Here is a 21,140-nt window from a genome sequence, read left to right on the forward strand (position 1 = left end):
AACACTTCCTAACACCATACACAAAAATAAACTCAAAATGGATTAAAGACCTAAATGTAAGGCCAGACACTATAAAACTCTTAGAGGAAAACATAGGCAGAACACTCCATGACATAAATCACAGCAAGATCCTTTTTGACCCACCTCCTAGAGAAATGGAAATAAAAACAGAACTAAACAAATGGGACCTAATGAAACTTAGCTTTTGCACAGCAAAGGAAACCATAAACAAGACGAAAAGACAACCCTCAGAATGGGAGAAAATACTTGCAAATGAAGCAACTGACAAAGGATTAATCTCCAAAATATACAAGCAGCTCATGCAGCTCAATATCAAAAAAACAAACAACCCAATCCAAAAATGGGCAGAAGCCCTAAATAGACATTTCTCCAAGGAAGATATACAGATTGCCAACAAACACATGAAAGGATGCTCAACATCACTAATCATTAGAGAAATGCAAATCAAAACTACAGTGAGGTACCACCTCACACTGGTCAGAATGGCCATCGTCAAAAAATCTACAAACAATAAATGCTGGAGAGGGTGTGGAGAAAAGGGAACACTCTTGCACTGTTGGTGGGAATGTAAATTGATACAGCCACTATGGAGAACAGTATGGAGGTTCCTTAGAAAACTAAAAATAGAACTACCATATGACCCAGCAATCCCACTACTGGGCATATACCCTGAGAAAACCATAATTCCAGAAGAGTCATGTACCACAATGTTCATTGCAGCACTATTTACAATAGCCAGGACATGGACGCAACCTAAGTGTCCATCGACAGATGAATGGATAAAGAAGATGTGGCACATATATACAATGGAATATTACTCAGCCATAAAAAGAAACGAAACTGAGTTACTCGTAGTGAGGTGGATGGACCTAGAGTCTGTCCTGCAGAGTGAAGTAAGTCAGAAAGAGAAAAACAAATACCGTATGCTAACACATATATACGGAATCTAAAAAAAATGGTTCGGATGAAACTAGGGGCAGGACAGGAATAAAGACGCAGACATAGAGAATGGACTTGAGGACACGGGGAGGGGGAAGGGTGACGAAGTAAGAGAGTGGCATGGACATATATACACTACCAAATGTAAAATAGATAGCTAGTGGGAAGCAGCCGCATAGCACAGAGAGATCAGCTTGGTGCTTTGTGACCACCTAGAGGGGTGGGAGGGAGACGCAAGAGGGAGGGGATATGGGGATATATGTATACATATAGCTGGTTCACTTTGTTATACAGCAGAAACTAACACAACATTGTAAAGCAATTATACTCCAATAAAGATGTTAAAAAAAACACATCACTAATGCAAATATACAAAATGCACATTATAAAGAGTATATCGCTCTCTTATTTATGAGCTGGCTGATATCAAGAATTTCTGATCAGTCTCAAACCTACCAGAAGACTAAAGCAACTACAAACAAGAAGCAGACTATGTCTCAGGGTGGGTTTTTTATCCGCTTGAATGTTTTCTTCCCTTGATGGTACCCAACACACTGAAAAACTACCAAAAACATTGAAAACAAGTCACAGCCTCCATCGTTCTCTAAGCCCAACTTCATTCTTTGTCTGCAAATATCATGACATAACCGGTGCCACTTTCTTCATTAAAAGTCTGGAAAATCTGAAAACTGCCCACCTGAATTTCAAACCCAAATTTTCCATTATCTTGTTTTTCCACAGTAACAAGCTTTCTGTAAAACCAAAAACAAAAAAATTAGGCATGAAGATCAAAGTATAACATTTGGCACATACCTATCATTAAAAATAACTGTCAATAAAAAATAGCTGATGTTTATGTAAACTGAAGTATATATCACTCTGTGTGTGTGTGTGATATCAACAGCCTGGAAAGCTGTGTTCCTAAATATCTTGCTGAGAAACCAAAAAATAAATTAATTTCTTTACCTTTGAGACCAGGAAAAGTCACCTAAAGAACTTGATCTCGTCAGAGCAAGCTGAAAAACACAAGCACACAGTTATTGAAAGGTCCTTAAGACACATCTGCAAAATGTTCTATATCACAAAGAACTTTGTTCTTTATCACCTTCTTTGGCCCAGCTCCTGGGAAATTGTTATGGAAAGGCCGTAATTTCCATTCTCTAGCGATAGCAAAGGAGAGCTGGGAAAGGGACTATTCAGGCAGTCCACTTGAAAGATTAAATGAGGCTTCCATAATAATACCCCATGGCAAAAGAGTTAATGTAATGTGGCAAAGCTCCAAAGCTTCCAAAAAGAACTTCATATCTAATCTGTATTTAAAATAGCCTCTGAAAGGTTAACCACAGCAATTTATAATCACACTGAAATCCAAAGAAAAATAATACCCATGGAATGGCATATAAAACCCAAATAGTTGACAGTTTGGGGAGATGCTGATGAAATTACTGTTTATTGTAATAGTTCAGTATGTTACTGTTTTTAGCAGGATAAAATCATCTCTAAAGAACTAACTAATACCCAGAAGCACAATTCGGGTGAAATCAGAGACTCAAAACCTCAATTGTTTTTATGATTTATTTTTGCAATAGTTTTAAAAGAGTACAGTGAGATTTCCAGCCAAGAAAGGAAAGGAACCTCAGAATGGTGTAAATGGTATAAATGACATCACCTTTACTCCTCTGCATGTTTTGGGAAAAGATCATATAAACATAAGCTTCCAGGATACAGTCTACCATTATAAACAAAGTAAAAGTTAACAAAAAGTGGCATCTTATTTTTAAGGTAATTATAGTGAGTTTTTGTGTTTTCTGTTTTGTTTATTTGCTTAGGAATTAACAAATGTTAATTAGCTCTTTCTCAAGTGTTTGTCCAGGGCTCCAAAACATAAGCTCATGCTACTAGTTAACCCATGGTGTTTATTTAACTGGCAACCTATTATGCTTCTCATATGTCAATGACTACAGAAAATACCAGGAGATCAATGCAGGAGTCCAAACAAATAAAAGTAAAATAGAGGATGAAAGCCAGGAGAAAAACAAGTAGAAGAAATTAATGCACAAATTAAATCTTCATTAATGCATTTGTTAGTGGAGAAGCTTACATCACTATAAGGAATTTGAATTACCAAGTACAAAATGCCAGCATTCTCACAAATTTTCTGGAATGGCTCAGTGTTCAGAATTTGGCCACTGGTCAGTAATGTTAACGTAATGAAGACCTGATCTCTTCTTAACAATTTGATGTAATTTAATTATATTTTCCTCTCGTCAGTTTTGGACTTCAAATCATTTATATCATCTTGAAGACTGCAATAGGAAGGCTCAGAAGCAAAAAAAAAAAAACCAAACAAACTTCTCTATATTTGCTAAAAAGTATGTATTTTCAATTTATAAGGACTAACTGTGGAAGACCTATAACAGTTTGTATGGTTTGTTTCAGCCTGATTTTGTCCTGATAAGTACCATTAACAAGGGTGGGGACCATTCAGCTATGCAGTAGGTTGCCTTCTTGTGGAAGAGAGCAGTAAATTTGATATGTCCAAGCATTCTCAATCTCTCTGTTATACTGTACTCACATTTTCTTAATCTACTTTCATTATTTTCATTTGCTTGGCTTTGATCCTTATTTCAGATTGTAAAGCACTTAGGTAGGTCATACCTGATTATGCTATCTGTAAATCATAACTAGGGTTTATATTTAAAATTATTACTCTTGCTGTCAATATTCATCAGATAATGTACATATTCATTCATGTGGAGGCATAGATGTGTATTTATGTGAAGGGCAGATTGGATTAAATACCTCACTTCTGTTCAGAATTCCCCGTATCCTTTGGGCCTCTTGGGGAATGTATTTGTTTTACTTTCTACCCCAGCACCCATCACAGGGCCTGGAGTCGGGTGGAACCGTAAAAACAGCTAAACAGACAAACAGAAGTAAACTACTAGACTACAATACGAGCAAGTAAGAGGTGGTGGGAGATCTAAAGTAAAAGAGTCTTCAACTCTGTCCTTCATTAAATTAAATATCCACAGGAAAAGTTCAAGGGTAGACATTTAAAAATATGAAGTAAAATTTAAAATGAAAGAAAACAAACAATGATAAAAACCAAACACCTGAATCGCAAAACAGCAAGAACCATAGAAAAAGGACTAATAGAAAACAAAGTCAGTAATGCCTTAATACACAACTGCTAAATGAATGAATGGTGGCAAAAATTAATGAATCCTTACAATTGTGAGCCTTCCTTCACCAATTTTAAATACCCTTTTGCTAAGCAAATAATCATAGCATTGCTGGGAACTTCAAGATTTCACCTCTTCCACCATTAACCTGCCTTCTCAATCAAAAATTATTCTAGGTAGATTCAAATATAAAATTGTTTAAGTCCACATGACAAATCCCAGACTTCTATAGAGAAGGAAATTTCCCCACCTCTCTCTCGGTCTAACCTTTCTATCTAGCTAATCGACTAGATTAATATGGAAATATCTGCCTAGCACAGATATGCAGAGCAGATACTCAATTCTTGTGGACTGATTGATCCGGGTCATCAGTGACACAAAGGAAAAACTCAGACTAAATCAAATTATGAATTAGTTTACACTCTGGATCAGCAATGAGCCTGTCACAGGCACCTAACGCTTAAATAAAAAACAATTTAAATAAATTAAGCACCACCAAATTCTCTGACACGTTCCACGTCTTGACACAATGCTTACTTGGTTTTGATCTGAGCTGTCAGACTCAGGCGATGTGGAAAGGAATGTTCTCAGGGTTCAACCAACTATCTGCCTAAGTGACAAGAAGTACGTCTGAGGTCTTACCAAAGGTCTTACACTTTAGAAAAAGTTTTCCCTGCAGCCCTTTCTCTGGACTGAGCAGCCCTCTTCTAGAATCTGACCAGTGGAGTCTCTGCTCCCTTGACTGCCCTCCCAGCCTGAGCTTTTTCACAGGGCTGTGGGGATGACACCAAAACTCATGAATGAGGAACTGGTGTGCAATGAACAGCATATGCTGGCAACAGCTGTCTTTTATTACACATTATCTAATATGAGAAATCTAGGTTTAGCAGTTTTTGGCAGGGCTGCAAACTACACATCAATTACATCTGCTGAGTAGACAAAGCTCCTTAACCCCTTGCTAGCCTCTAAAATAAAGATGCCTGGGGTAGGGCTGAGGATCCGTCTCTTTTGTTTTTAGTCAGATGACTTAAAAGATTAGACATCAAGGTTAAAAATGTAATTTTTGCTGCTATGCAATGATTCACAATGCCCCTCTTTAGTGGGAAACCAAGACCAAAGACTTCAGCTGTCAGTTTGCAAAAACTAGGAATAATCTGCCCCAGAGCCAGACAGACAGCCCTGCAGAGGAGCTTGTAGTTCCATACTGTAGCCACTTCTGCTGCTAAGTAACAGCCTGTTACTTCCTGCCCCCACTGTGTACTCATTTCCTGAAACTGTTGCGGGTCGGGGAGGGGAGGATACCTATTCACAGATGAGGTATTTTTGTCTTTGTTGTTTGTTTCAAAAGTCCCAAAATTATGTGCTCTGCTCTCTTTCCAGTCCCCTGCCTCATTCTCCCCAATTCTTCCACGAACACAGCGTGGTTTTTTTTTTCCTTTTTAAGTCAGGAGCCTTAGGATAGCAGGGCTGCACAGAAATATTCTAAGATTAGCAAAATAATAGAGCTGAACTCAAGTTTTTAACTTTAAGTGCCCTTAAGGAACCCAAATAGAATGTTGCGGCTTCTCGGGAAAGTCTCATTGTGGGCCCATGAACCTCTTTTTCAAGAAAAGATTTTTGGATATTGTCTCTAAGCATACCACAGTATGGATTAGAGAATACTTCTCCAATTCTTTTGTAGTGAAATTAACAGTTTTCTACTAAAAGTATGCATTAAATGATCAAAATATCTTGCCGTCAGGAACACTTGGGAGTTTTGGTAACGGATGGGTGTGTAGCCAGAAATAATGTAAAAGCTCCTGAAGGGCAGAACCCATCCCAGAAATACATGCATTACCGGGTTTAGCACAATATTCTGTACCTGAACTTATAAGTGAAATAACCCTTCCAGAAGTTGTCTATTTAGTAATAATTCGATAACCAAAAGAAAACCAGGCAAAGAGAGTCTGTCTATGGTCCCACTAATGCACAGTCAGGCTTCTCCTCTGTTTGTCAGGTTTTCACTATAGCATTCAGTGAAAACTACTTTCCAACGACAACCTACTACCCTTGGGAGAGTGGGTGTAAGGTCCAATGGCTACTCCTTTAGCATTGTCACATTCATCAAGATGACGTTACTTCGTCCTGTCTCCTTCCTACAGCGTTTTCCTTTGTAGAGATTTTTTTTTCTAAAACCATGTTCAGAAGTAAGAGCCATACTGAGAGTGTGTCACCTCCTAAAAATAAAGGTATTGAGATCATATAAACACACAGAAATCTGTTTTTAAATGATGTTGCGTATAAACACCCTGGCTAACCAGATAGGGCTTTGCGGAAAGCAAAGCCAATGATAACAAGAAGTATGAATTGTTGACGTCAGCCCTGAAAGGGTTGAAAATAACAGTGGGCAGAGAAACACCGGCTTGTGGGATTGCCTCACAGGGATCTTGTTGCCTGCAGTTCAGTCAGTGCCAAATAGGTGATTATTCTCTAAAAAACCAGTTAAGGGAAATGAACAGCATTCGGAAAATTCTGAACTGTTGGGATAAACTTGCATCAAGCCTCACTGATGATAATTGTACAGAATCAGAAGTATCGTATACAAGATGTTTTGTTTTGTCTTTTTTGTTTCTTAAGTAAAACTCACAACAGTAAGAAAAAGCTGTTTGAATAGGAAAAGTCTTACCATGGGAAAGAATATGAGAAAAGGGAAAAGTGAAGAACTAAAAAAGATGAGAACATATGAATAAAATAACTGGTGTGGAAATGTGTGTGTACGTGTAGATATTATACAGATTATACACACACACACACACACACACACACACACTCATGTACATCTCATATGCCTACATCCCTCTCATTATCTTCTGCCAATAGCCTTCTACTGATTCCTCTTTTTAGTTCATGCTACCTTCACTCAGGCTTAAAACCAGATGTGTCTCCTCCCTCTTCACTGCCTTCACAGCCAAGCCTTTGAGTCTCTTCTCCATTCCTTCGAATCTTCTTTCTCCAACTACAAAAGTTGCTCCCTCACTGCCAGTCTCTACCCACTTACCGACAAGCACGTTTCCCGACTAGGGTTCCTAAAACCTTCTACTCAGTCATGCTCAGTTGTTTCCCTGTGCTGGTCGAATTACTACTTCCTCAGGGGAAGTGTCCAAGTGTTGTGTAAAGCAGCCCAGCTCTGAGGTCTCCCCTCCCCTCCCACACAGACTCTCATCAGGTCCACCTAACACAATAATGTGTTGTTACTTAAACTGCCCTAAGAGCCCCAAGATCTGTGCTGTGGCATTTTAATTATTCCTTTGCTCTAGAATACCCTTCAGTATCTGGAATATCTATCCCTCAAGGTTGTATTCAAAGACATGTACTTGGATTAGAGCAGGTATGTTATTTTACGTTGTATAATGCCTATTGGTTCTGCCTACTCAATTGTAAACCCTATAAGGCCAGGAAAAAGTGTCCTTCTCATCTTTGTACACCCTATACTGCTGTACATATGAAAAGTGAATAGAGATTTTGGTACTTCCCACAGTTGCTTTAGTTTCAGACAGTAAATTGATAGGAATATTCATTATTATGTTAAACAATGTCATAAAGGCACTTTTGGATTGAAAAGGATCAATCATCCAAACCATGACAAATTATTCCCTTATCTTCATTGTGAAAAATACCAAGGAATCAGCTATGTACATCACTGAAAAAAGATCATGACTCTCCCACTATGCTGTAAATCTCTAATCCTGAAATTAGAAGGCTTAAGAGGAACATATGATGTGCATACAAGATTTAAGGGCAAAAATTCATGCTTTAAAGCAATTCTTAATATTTTCTGTATTCAGATATGTATGTGGGGCATTATAGCAAGTTATCTGACCAAAATCTGAAGAGGTGTTTTGGTTTAAATTTTTTTTACTAGCTGGAAATTGAAAAATGAAATAAAAACTCACAATAAATCCAGTTGTACATGGATTTTTTCCAAATGAGTTTTCCTCTCTAGGGAAATACTTTTCAATAAAAATTAAAATAATAGCATATTTATTGAGCACATACTACATGTCAGTCACTCTGTTAAGCTCTGCACATTTCCTCACTTAAGCCGCAGAAGAGCTCCACTGGATGGTTCTATTATTATCTTCATTTTAGAAAAAACAAAACTGAATCTTAGAGAAGAAAGTGACTCTACTCAAGATTCCACAGCTAATAAGTGGTGGATCTTGCACTCATTTATCCCGTTAAGAGTCTTAATTCCCAATAGTGTGAGGTATGTGCCAGTGCCCCAGAACTGAAGATAATTTAGTCAATAAAATTTGCCCTAAAAAAAGTATTCTCATTGGATTATGAACTGAAATGACTATCAAGGACTGGGAGAGAGGCTGGGAGGGAAGGAATCAATGGGAGACATTGGAAAAAGGAAAAAGGAACAATAACTCTCAAACTGGTTGTGTCTATATACACCTTCTTCAAGTTGATGTGCTCAATGATTTTTATTTTACCTGAACACCTCTTCCAGTGAGAAAAACAATCTTCTTTTAACTTTTGCCTTAAAAATGTTGTCTTATAGTCTTAAATCTTAAGTTAAGATTTAAGGATTAGTGCAGGAGCTGTCTGGGCTCCTCACCTCCTTCCTCACCCATACTCTGAGCCACTAATTCCAAAGCAGCTAAAATAACATTTTTAATATGCAGTCAGACAAACATATCACTCTGCTCTCAAGAGAACATGAACACTCTAAAAGGTACAAAATAGCAATCATACCTGCTTTCTTCCCCGAGGCAAAGTAGCCACGGTATCTGCCAGCATTTGAAGCCTTCTATTATCATCCATGGGAAAGCTGCCTGTGAGTGTGGGGTAAGAGCTATACGCTGGACCAGTGCAGTACTCCACGAAATTGCCATTGCTGCTCTGTTGCATGAGCCTTTGTAAAGACATTGTGAATAAAGATTACTCCGGCTAGCACATGGTTGAGTGGCCTTGCAGGCTGGGGGAAGCTAAAAGTATAACCCTCTGACAAGTAATCAAAAGTAGCAAAGCAGAAAGAGCCCATGTGACTTCTGTGGTTTGAGGTACTTGCTACACAAACCCTATCTTGCAGTTCACTCCCATTTCTCAGTGCTCTTTTCTTTAAGCCCCTGAGAAAACCTAAAGCTAGTTTATACCATTAAAATAAGTCGACTTATTTTTTTTCTCCCTCAAACAGCCAGAACTCTTATGCTTTCATGTTCTATGGCAAGTTGTGTTCAAAACACCATCTGCCTTTTTTTTCAAAGGAAAAAGAAAAACTTCCCCAAATTCTGTCATTTGTTTGCCATCCACTAGCCTACTTAATATGGTCAGTACAATGTAAAAGTCAGGACGTGCGGACATTGAGTTCTTGTGAATTTAAGCAAGACTTACAGGATCCAGTCATAAGGTCCTCTCACGATGTCCTTGGAATGTACTTTCCCCAATGTACATCTTAGCTCATTAATGGTAATCAAAAAGACATTATATCTGCCACGTGGTCTGTGACCATTCAGCATTCTTCTGGTTGCCCTTCCACTACTTTGTCCTCACTAAAATTGTCCATCACCTTTACAAAGAACAATGGGAGGGGAAGACCAGCCCATTTAGAGCACAAAGTTGGCCATATCTTAGACTGGACTTTGTCACAGCATCAGCAAGTGGTCCCAGGGGAGGCATGAGGAGGGCATGAAAGTAATAGGCAGACCAAGGTGGCACAAGAATGTTGCCAGTTGGTCCCTGCCTATGCATATGGGCCAAGGGTACCATCATGAATTACTCAAGATCACAGATGCTTTTATGGGCTGGGGGGTGGGGGGATTGGGGACATGCAGTTTTAAGAGACTTGATTTTAGAGAAGGAGCAGTGTATATAAGTAGAAGGAAGATTCAAAACAAAAATCAAAAAGAGAAGTTTTGCATAGTATAAAAATTCAATTGTCATTTTCAAAATCATTTGGAAAGTCAATAGTAGAATTTTAGAGGCAGAAAGTCTTTGAACTAAAATGGAAGTCAATGTGAATTCAGCTCAAGCAGAACCTGCCAAATGTAAATTGTAAAATCTTCTGAGTTAACAGCGCTTCAAGAGACGGAGCCGCCTCAGAAACTTTTAAAACCCTATCACAGCATGACTCATTACCATTGGAACTGGATAATGACATGAACAAAATGATGTCTCCAAAGACATAAAAAGATCTAAATCAGGGATTACAAACACATATGCCGTCTGGGTTCAGGTAGGTAAAATAATATAACATATATGTGTAAAACAAAAGGGAGTGCTAGAGACTTTGGCAACTAAAAATATGGTCAGTTATAAAGACATTTATGTAATGTGTGTGTGTGTGTGTGTGTGTGTGTGTGTGTGTGAGAGAGAGAGACAGAGAGAGAGAGATTGATTTTAAAAACATCTCTAGGCTGCTATAAGGTACATGACTTAAATCAACACTGTTACTTGAGGACAGCAGTCTATCTGTCCTCTGGGAATTTTATAAAATTAAGGAAATATTTTAATATTTCAAAATACCAAATGGAAATTACGTATTTGCCTGATATAAGGCCACTAGGCCAACCAACAACCAAGTTTTACAGATGGATGCTAAAATTGTATCAATTTAGTTGTGTGATACTAATCTTAAACTAATATAAATTATAGAAATCTATTATTAAATTAAGAAATTGGAAAATAAATTATTTTTTTTACTTAATTTATGAAATGTGTTTAACAAGTAGAATATTTCAAATCATGAGATCCATGGCTGTAAAATTGGGGTCAAAGGCAAGTTTGACATTCAGCCAGTACATACTGGTATGGTCACACTTGCTAATTACTTATGACTTGGTCTATTTTGATTGGTCAGTTCCCTGTTCTGATTGTCAGGACCTGTGTCATACTAGTTATTAAATATTTTTAATAACATCCCTGATCAAAAGTATCCTTTGTGACAAAATGTGGGGAAAAACTAATCTTTCCATACAAATGTGACTTCAACCCTCAAACCTTGATTTACAAAGGTGTTCTACTATATACAACTTCTCTTTTCTATAGAATTTACCTTAAGACAAATATAATAGCCTGAAGCTGTCTTCCCCTTCATCATCCCCTTTATTTTATAATAAAATGAAACCAGATCAAGCTATCTACCTGCTCAAAAGATTTCAGGAGTCCCTCATTGTCCATAAAATAAAATTAAAAGTAAAATTAAATTAAAGAATTTCAAGTTCTTACCTAATTTCATCTCTGAAATGTCATATCCCTTTTTTTAGAGACATCAATGGTTTAATGGATGGGGGATCTTACACGTCTGAAGCAAGGTCCTGGAGCAATACCCCACTGTGTGCTGCAGATGGAGGGCAGGATGTGGTATCTGCCTTCACTCTCATATCACTTTTTTCAGATCATTCTTTTAAGACTTAATATTTTATCGTTAGATTATAGTTAATTGTACACAAGTCTGTTTCTACACTAATTTCCTCTAATTACCTTGAGCACAAGGCCCATCTCTTATCTTTAAATTTACACTCATGTCCTATATCTATAGGTGTTCAGTAAATGTTTGTTAAGAAAAAGAAAAGGGTAGAGCAGTAGATATTTAACAAAATGAATTCAACAATATTGTTCTAAAACATCAAAGAAGAAAAACTAAACTGGCAGAAAATTTTTGTGCTATTAAACCATATTCCAAAGTGCTATAGTCTTCTATAAGAGTGATCTGAAAGATGTGGACAGAATCTTTTACAGCAGTCAAAGTAGTCAAAAAATCATGAGATTAGATCCAGGTTATTTTATCAGTGCTATACCAAAATTTCAAGATAAATACAAATTTTATATTAATTGTCCCAGAGCATAAAACAAGATGCATTCTCTAAAGCTAATTAATCTGATCCTAAACTATATATAGAGGGGAAAAAGGAAGGAAAGAAGGAGTGAAGAAAGGAAGGAAGGAAGAAACGAAAGAAAGTAGGGAAGAAATTAAGCTAATTAAGCTAATCTCACTTATTAATTCTGATACAATTAAAATATCAAATTGAGTCCAATAGTGTATTAAAAATAATACCTCTCAACGAAGTAGGATGTACCCCAGGAATACAAGGATACTTCAACTTTAGGATATAAAACACTAACAGAAGTCACTAAATCTCTGTATGAAAGAAGTAATTCAATGCAATAGACACCGACACTAGCGTGATTCATCTTTGCTTTGAAAAATCCTAAATAAATGAGGAATAGCAGGAAAACTTTCTTAACATAATGAAAGGTATCTACCAGAAACACCCACAAAATATCATCTTCAATGTTGAAATGTGTTTCCATTACAGTGAGAAGGAAAGTAGAGATGACAATAGCCCTCACCACTGATCACTGTTTTTCGTATCACAGATAGGAGGTATAGAATTTGTAAAGAAAGAGACAAAACTATAAGGTTTGTTGGTGATATGGTTGCATAACTAGAATATCCAAGACAATCCACTGAAGAACAGACTTAATAAGATAGTTTTCCTAGATGTAAGATTCAAAGGGTAATATATAAAAAGAAATAAATTTCTCATACAGCAGCAGTGGATGATATGAACTTGTAATATCGGAGGAAAGAAACACTATCAAAATATCCAAAAATTCATAAAACAGGAATGAACTTAGCAAGCATTTTTAAGATTTTATGAAGAACATTATAAAGTCCAGAGTAAGGGAAAAAATACCATGTTCCCATATGAGAAGAGTCCTTCTTGTAAAGATGTCTATTGTCCCCAAACTTTCTAAAATATTCAATGTACTGAATTCAAAATCCACACAGGTTTTGTTTGTTTGCTTGCTTGTTTATAAAATTTGACATACATTCTTACACTCATCTGAAAGAGAAAGTGCACAAGACGAGCTAAGAAAAATTTGAAAATAGTAATGGTAGGGGATAGAGGTAAGGATGAGCATTGAGAAAATTACCCTACTTGGGTATCAGAAAATATTACAAGAGTTAGGACTGTACGGTCAAATAGAATAGGTCAATGAAAAGAATACTGACAAATCAAATATTGTTAACGAATAGAGAATCCCAAAACATATCCATGCATATTCAGAAACTTACTATATCATTAACTTATTTTAATTCATTAGGAAAAGAATAACCCCTTCAATAAATGGGTTGGTACCCGTGTGGAAACAATTAAGTTATAGTCTTTTATTACATTATAATAATAAATTCCAGATGGCTTAAGGAGTTAAGTATAAAAATAATTTTAAATATTCAAAATAATAGCAAAAATATAGAGTATTTTAGTAAGATTAGATTGGGAATGGTTTTCCTAACAATACAGAAAAGTCCAGAGAGCATTAATAACATAAATATTAAAAACTTCCATTCAAATAAAAAAAAAAAAAAAACTTCCATTCAGTGGAAGCTATAATATACATAGGTTAAAGCTAAATGACAACAAGAAATTACTTGTGATACATAATTGATTAAAGGCCATAATACATAAGGAATACTTTATTCTTTGAAGAAAAGTATTTTTGGATGATTAAAGGCTCTGAACAGATAATTTACAGAGAAAGCTCAAATCATCAATGTACTTATTACAGGATGTTCAAACTTACTAGGAATCAGGAAAGTAAAACTTGAAACAACAGTTAGATTGGCAACTAACTGTTGCCCACCAAAAAATGAACAAAAAATAAAAACTGGTGATATCCAGTACATGTGAAGTTACAAGTAAATGGGCTTTTAGCACTTTATAGGAATATAAATCAATAAAACTTTATTAGTGGGGTAATTTGACAGTATTGAAATTTAAAAATGCATTCCAGGAATTCTACTTTTAAGAATTTATCCGACAGAAGTACTCTTACATGTGCAGAAAACAAGTATGTTTCTTGTGACATTGTTTGAAATTGTGAAAAATTGAAGTTTTAAATGTATATCAGTTGAGAAGTTGCTACATAACTTATGATAATTTAATTCAATGGAATGCTCGGCACCCACTGGAAAGTATAAAATAAACAATTACGTGCACGAAGATTTGTAAGACAGATAAAGTAGGGGAAAAGATAGAACAATGTGCACGATATGCTCCCATTTATTCTTTTTTCTTAAAGAAAGAGCATGTATCTATATGTACAGTGACACATACAGACATAAAAAAGACTACATAACATGATGGTTCCCCACCTAAGATGGTCTGACTTGGGATTTTTCAAATTTACCTTGGTGTGAAAGTGGCATTCAGTAGAAACCATACTTTGAATTATGAATTTTGATCTTTTTTCAGGCTAGCAACATGGGGGAAGATACTCATGATGCTGGGCTGGGCAGCAAGCCACCCCTCCCAGTCAACCACCTGATCACGAGGGTAAACAAACGATACACTTTACAACCATTCTGTTTTTCAGTACAGTATTCAATAAATTACATGAGATATTCAGCACTTTATTATAAAATAGACTTTGTGTTAAATGATTTTGTCCAACTATAGGCTAATGTAACTGTTCTGAGCACATTTAAGGTAGGCTGGGCTCAGCTATGATGTCCGGTAGGCTAGATGTATCAAATGCATTTTCAACTTACAATATTTTCAGTCTGTCTGGACATAACCGCATTGTAAGTCGAGGAAGATCTGTATATACTAATCTGTTAACAGTGGTTACCTCTGGAGAACGAGTTGAGGGAGAAAGTGGGAAGGGTTGTGAAGGAAGACTTTCAAATTTTGTTCTGTTATATATATGGTTTGAACCTTTTTTAATAAGTATGCATTCTTATACTAGTTGGTCAACTTTTAAAATATTAATAACTCACAGAGAAATTTTAAAAGCCAATCACATTTTGCTGATAATACCTTATGATTTTCTAGGTCTTCATACCGTTTATGCTTACTGGTAAGAATTATTGGTCTATCTACTGAATGTTTGCCATTTGTTTATAGGCTAAAATTTTATTTTGCTTAATGGGATTTTTTAGGTAATTCTTTCATATTTCTTTATCATTTTCTTCCAGCCAAGCAAAATTCCTCCTCAAAAAGGACTGCTGAAGTCTCCACGAAATAGTACAGTAAAGGAGAGTAATGCAATCACGCCGTTAATTCTTATGGAAGCAAAGGGCATTGGTTTGTCCTATTGAAATCCGTGGTTCTCAAATGGCAGTTATCAACTGCCTAAGAGTTCTCATTAGTCATTATTACCTCCACCCTCCCCCACTGCATACACACAGTTCCATTTCAAAATCTAAATCTTTTATCAAAATTCAGGGTAAAGAGGTGACAGTGTTCCTTCCTCTTCCTTTAACTAGCACCCTGCGTCACACTCAGGGTTCAGCTTTTACATAACTTGCTCAATGGGAGTGGGCAGAGCCACCCCACAGGACTGAGAAGGGCTTTAGTGCTTTAGAAAGTAGCTTCTTAGAAAGCAAGAAACCTGTTTGGGACTGGAATTTTGTGTAATACTTGGAACAACAAAATACTTACTTGAGATGTACATAAATTCCCCCTGGCCTTTGAATAAAATCCAAACTTTTTAGCCTGCCATTTAAGGTCATGTATGCTCTTGTAGATCCTATGGCGTCATATCAGACCAAATCCTGGTCACACTGGCCTTCCTTCTAACCCTCCAACAGAAGCAGTTTCTCCTCAGGGCTTTTGTACTCACTCTTCCTTCTGCCTGAATCACTGCTCTCCCCACCAGTCTTCATTTGTCTTGTTTTCTCTCTCTCTTTCTCAGCCTCTCTCGTCAAATCTCAGCTCAAATGCTATCTACTAGAGAGGCCCCAAATATTCCTAACTGAATGGATAAAGGTGTTAAACAGGCTGCATCCAAATGGAACAGCTCCAAAGAGAGCTTTCACCCTGGAGTTCTCTAAGTAGACACCCCTCCAATCTGCTCACCCCCCAGAGCTGCCTGGATCGGCCCTGCCACCTGTTGGAGACTTGCCTTTGACAATAGCAAGAGAATCAGCAGAGAAGGGCCAGCAGGAAGCAGCTTAATGGAATGCTCCTCACCTTCCCCGTTTTTGTTTTCAGAGTCTAGAAAGGTGGCAGGGGCGGGTAGCGGGAAATGTGTGTGCACCAGAAGGAAGTACAGAAGAGCAATAAGGTAACTTCTTAGAACATCAGAATCCCCTACTTTCTTTCTATCCCTGCCTAATTACAATTTCAGAAAACGATATGCAGTCTCAATTTCTTTGATATTCAAATGTAACACAGGGAAGAAGAGTATAGTAGTCACTTCTATGTATAACGTAGCACAGAGACTAACAGTGGGCATCAGTAAGTATTTCTTAACTTTACTGAGTTAAAATAATAAAGCCAAACAAATATAGCACAAGGTAGTAAGTACAGGAGATAAACCACTAACAATACATCTTTCTTTGGTAATCACAGTGTTTGTTAGAACAGAATCAACTATATATAGAACTGAAACTATATATATATATTCTGGAAGTCATCAGAAGATACCAGCTGCACTTACAGAATGTTAGACTGGAGGCAACCTCAGAGCCATCTCATCGAACTCCCTTAATTCTCAGATTAAAAAAATAACGCCTAGAAAATGTAAGTCTTGCCAAAGAGACACAGTAATTTAATGGCAGAACTATGGCTGGACTACTTGGTCTCCTTCAACTCAATTCTACAAATATTTATTGAGAATATAGTCATAGTAACAGCTAGGCAATGTGCTAAAGAGTTTAATCCCATAAAACAATGAGAATAGTATTATTATATTTCTCATTCTTTTCCAGATGAGGATACTGAGGCTAAAACACTTGCCTAACATTACACAGCTGATACCTAGGAGAGCTGGAATTAGAACCCACCTCATCCATTTCCAACGACAAGGTTAACCACTATGCAAAACTGCCTTCCCCAGATTGTGCTAACACTGTACGGATGAGCCAGGTACGACCCCTGCCCTCATGGAGATCAGAATCTGGTAGGAAAGATAGAGAAAAAAATGTCTCAGTGTGATAGCAATTAAAACAGTGATTCTACCAACCACTCTGAATTTACCAAAGAACAAAACAGTACTCCCTCTACTATAGTTCAACTCATACCCCTAAGAATTTTACAATCTAGATAAAATGTTGTTATCTGTATAGAATTAACCATAATAAAAAGGAAAAGTGCCAATTATTGCTTACTATCTTTTAGGTTAAATTGTATCTCCCCAAATGATATGTTGAAGTCCTAACCCTTGGTATCTGTGTGTGTCACGCATTTTAGAAATAGGGTCTCTGCAGATGTCATCAGGTTAAGATGGGGTCTTAGGGTGGCCCTAATCTGGTATGACTGGTGTCCTTATAAGAAGAGAAAAATGCCATGTTAAAAACAGACACACAGGAAGAACACAACGTGATGTCAGAGGCAGAGTTTGGATTGTAGGCTTTACAGTTGTAAACTAAGGAACACCAACTATCAACGGCCACCACTAGAAACCGGCAAGAGGCAAGGAAATATTCTACCCAGAGTCTTAGATGGAACATGGCCCTATGACAGCTTGATTTCAGACTTCTAGCCTCTGCAACTGTGAGGGAAAAAGTTCTGTTGTTTTAAGGCACTAAATTTGTGATAATTTGTCACGGTAACTAGGAAATTCATACGCTAGGAAACACATACACTCTCTATTCTTCCTTACATTTAGAGATTTTATGACAATATTAAAAGTGCAATGTGCTGTCAATCTCAAGAACAGATAGGTGATTGTTCAGCACCTCATTGGCCAGGATATTAACTCAAAACACAGTGGAAGGTCTTTGAAATAACCAGTATTGAAATTTAATATACAAATATATGACAAAGAATTGTGCTGAATTCAGAAATAGTGACACCTTCTCTTTAGCCAAGCACTGTGGACATTCTATCTCACTAATAAGCTGCAGAGTGGGGGGTCAGAAAGGTTGTGAAATGAATGATTTAACCTAAGATAGTTGGACAGCTGGCCTAGTTCCCAAAAGAGAAGTCTGGGAAATTTTCCATGAAATCCTGACACTGTTTCAAGAGGCAGCAGCTAGGACAGCTCCCTCCTCATCAGTGGAAAAGTACAGAAGTTACTGTCTCCTGACCAAGCACCTGACTATGTGGTCCTGCCTGTGTCAGCCAGAAACTGGTCCATTTTTCTTGTTGGGCAAGGATACTATCTTCTACTTAATAAGGAGTACTTATTTCCAGTGTTGAGCAAACCCATCAATTACAGTATGTAGACCCATTTACACCTCTGAATGTAAAGAGGGGATTGTTGATGTAAAACCAGTAAAAGGAAAAGAGGTCTGAGGAAAAGGCAGTAGCAATGATCTAAGCTCCAGAAGATCTTGCTTCCTTCTCTACCTCCACCATCTATCAGCCCTGGGGCTTGCTTAGGCAAAGTTAGTACCAATGTGGGGTACGTTTCCCCATATACCCAGTGCAGGGAGAAATGCCACATCAACCTGAGGATCAAAATAAATGACATAGGGAATGAAAAAGGTCTTTGAGAATGTAAAGTCCTATAACAATTTAAGGGTTTTAAATGTTCCCTGGAGGCTGCTCGAATTTGACACACAACCTACCCTCCTCTGGTACCGTATTTCTAAAGACCATTACACACATTGATTCTATTACACACACTGATTCTATTACACACATCAAAAGGGGGGTGGCAGAGTGTTCCAAATCCAGAGAATGCCATAACATTAGCTACAGAGTAAACTTCAGACTCCATCACATAGTTTACAGTACCTTCCCTAACCCATATCCAGCGTTCCTTCACAGCTGTATATTCCTGTGTGTGCCCTTACAAGCACACTGCTTATGAAAGGAATAAGGCCATCTGGTTCAGCTTGAGCTCTTAGACCCCTGGGCAAGTTAATAAACTGACCTGGTCTCACTGTCCTCAGCTATAAAATGGGATCAATCATTCTACATATCACCAAATAAAGTGTAACAGGACCTAGCACATAGTAACTGCTCAATAAATGTTTCCTGTAATCACTGTTATTATTATTATTCACACTTTTCCCTGCAACTACCCTGGACTGCTGTGCTCCCTGAATATGCGTGGTTCTTTCCAACTTAACCTTTGTTCATAACACATGGTTCACCTGGATTCACTTACTTCACCTCTATCTGTAGAAATCCTACCCATTCTCCCAGGCCAAGTTTAAATGCTACATCCTTCATGAAGCCTTGCCTGATATCCCCAAGCAGATATGAGCATCACCTCCCCAGAAAAACCGAAGTACATCTAAAGGACCTCTCTTATGATAAATCACACTTTGCCCTGTGAAAATTATGTGCACCTGCCTTTCTTCTGTAATAACTTGTAAGCCCCCAGTCCTACCCCAAGACAGAGTTTCTTTCTCATTCCTCTTTGTATCCCTCCTGCCCTTAGAAGAGTGACTTTCTCATAAGAGCCGCTCGGTACGCATTTGATGAATACATCCGTAATCTCCCCAAAGCTCTGGCAGTTGATTTATTCTCCTAGTGATTCTTTTCTTTGGGCAATGTAGGTATTTGATGAATAATATTTACTGTGTGCTTAATACTTAATGTAAATTATATTTACTGGGTAGTTTGGCTTAATTATAATGAGAATGAAGTAATTTGGCAGTTTGAAAGGAAAAATCCAATACAGTAATAATATATATTTTTAAACTTTATTTCTATTATGATAAGTTGCCATCAATTGCAGTATTCACCATTGATTTACTAACTACCTTTCAAGGAAAACTTTCACATTAAATGTGCCCATAGATGGTAAGAAGCATCTTAATTTCAGAAATGTAAAGGGTAAAGTAGAGGTGCAACAACATGAAGAAGTGCAGTCAGGGCTCTTTTCTCCGAATACATATTCCCCTCCGTACCCCAAGATGTACACACATTAAACTAGACTCACCCAGTCAGCCCTGTAGAGCAGAACACAGCCTAGCATCTCATTTATCTCAGACTTTTCTTTTTCTATTGATTGGACCTCACGTTTTGTCCTTCTGCCTCTAGAATGTCTAACATCTGTCTCCTCCTTTCCATGACCACCTGCTGCTTCCAAGCTGAGGCCCTGGGTTCAGTCCTCAACACATACAATAGCAGGCAACGGGTCTCCCAATATAGAGTCTCCCAAACCTAACTATTACTATCTAATCATGTCCTACCCCATGCCTACTGAATTAAGTTTAGACTTCTTAGCCTTGTATTAAAAGTTACCCACAGTCTAATTCTTACCTAATGTTCCAGTCTTAAATTTTAATCTAAATAAATTGACTTAGAGGTGCCAAGATATAATAGCCTTCCTCCTGAGAACATACCTAGCATTGTCATACCTCTGCATCTTTTTTTAAACTATTCCCTCTTCCTAAAACTCCCTTCTATTCATTGAAATCCCCTCTGCTATTAAGAGCTGAGTTCAAATTCCACCTCCCCTGTGAAGTATTCCCTTTTGACAGCAGCCAAAATATCTCATTACCACTACTGAACTCCCATAAAATTTAGTATCTGCCCCATTCACATAACCCTTGGTACATCACCATATAATCCAGTTATTTACTTGCATGGCCATTCTCCTATTAGGACAGGAACCCCAATTTATATCTATTTGTGACCCTCACAGACTTGAACATCTTGGTTTAGTAAAAATTGGATTAACGTATGTCAAATAAGTAAGATTTTTGGAACAGGTAATTTCGTCGATTAGATGTCACATGGCGGTTTCTGAGATGACACGGAGGGAGTCAGACCGAATAAAAATTACTGAAATTAAGAATTTTATTTCAAGCTATTTCGCACGCTCACTCAGTGGGACACTCAGAAGCGTGGTAGAGGTACACACCAGACATGTTTAGAATGCACTAAAAGGTGAAATAGCCACTGTCCCGACCAATTTGTGTTTTTTAGACCAAGTAGAACAAGTGCAAAGTGGAAATTATAAAACGTTAGTTTCAGGGTCAGAGAGGGGGGAAACCAGGGTGTAAGTAATCTACAAAATACCTGTATTTTGCATTAGCGGTGTCAGGAAAAATGTATCATCACCATTTTACAGGAAAGAGAGAAGCAAGGAAAAATA

At 37.4% G+C, this 21,140-nt stretch overlaps 1 protein-coding gene across 2 annotated transcripts in view; it reads right to left on the bottom strand.

Moving 5' to 3' along the window:
* Positions 1-21,140, bottom strand: part of CYTIP (cytohesin 1 interacting protein) — a 65,776-nt gene that overhangs the window by 20,254 nt on the left and 24,382 nt on the right. The window contains exons 4-6 of one of the 2 annotated variants that reach the window (XM_057551404.1): positions 8,886-9,045; positions 1,927-1,976; positions 1,658-1,712 (exon numbers count right to left, since the gene is read on the bottom strand). In XM_057551404.1, the coding sequence (XP_057407387.1) occupies positions 1,658-1,712; positions 1,927-1,976; positions 8,886-9,045 (265 nt within the window). Of the gene's footprint in view, positions 1-1,657; positions 1,713-1,926; positions 1,977-8,885; positions 9,107-21,140 lie in introns of those variants that run through there. The other variant, XM_007183110.2, reaches the window with a different exon arrangement.

The sequence above is a fragment of the Balaenoptera acutorostrata genome, chromosome 8 (assembly GCF_949987535.1).
Source record: "Balaenoptera acutorostrata chromosome 8, mBalAcu1.1, whole genome shotgun sequence".
NCBI lineage: Eukaryota > Metazoa > Chordata > Mammalia > Artiodactyla > Balaenopteridae > Balaenoptera > Balaenoptera acutorostrata.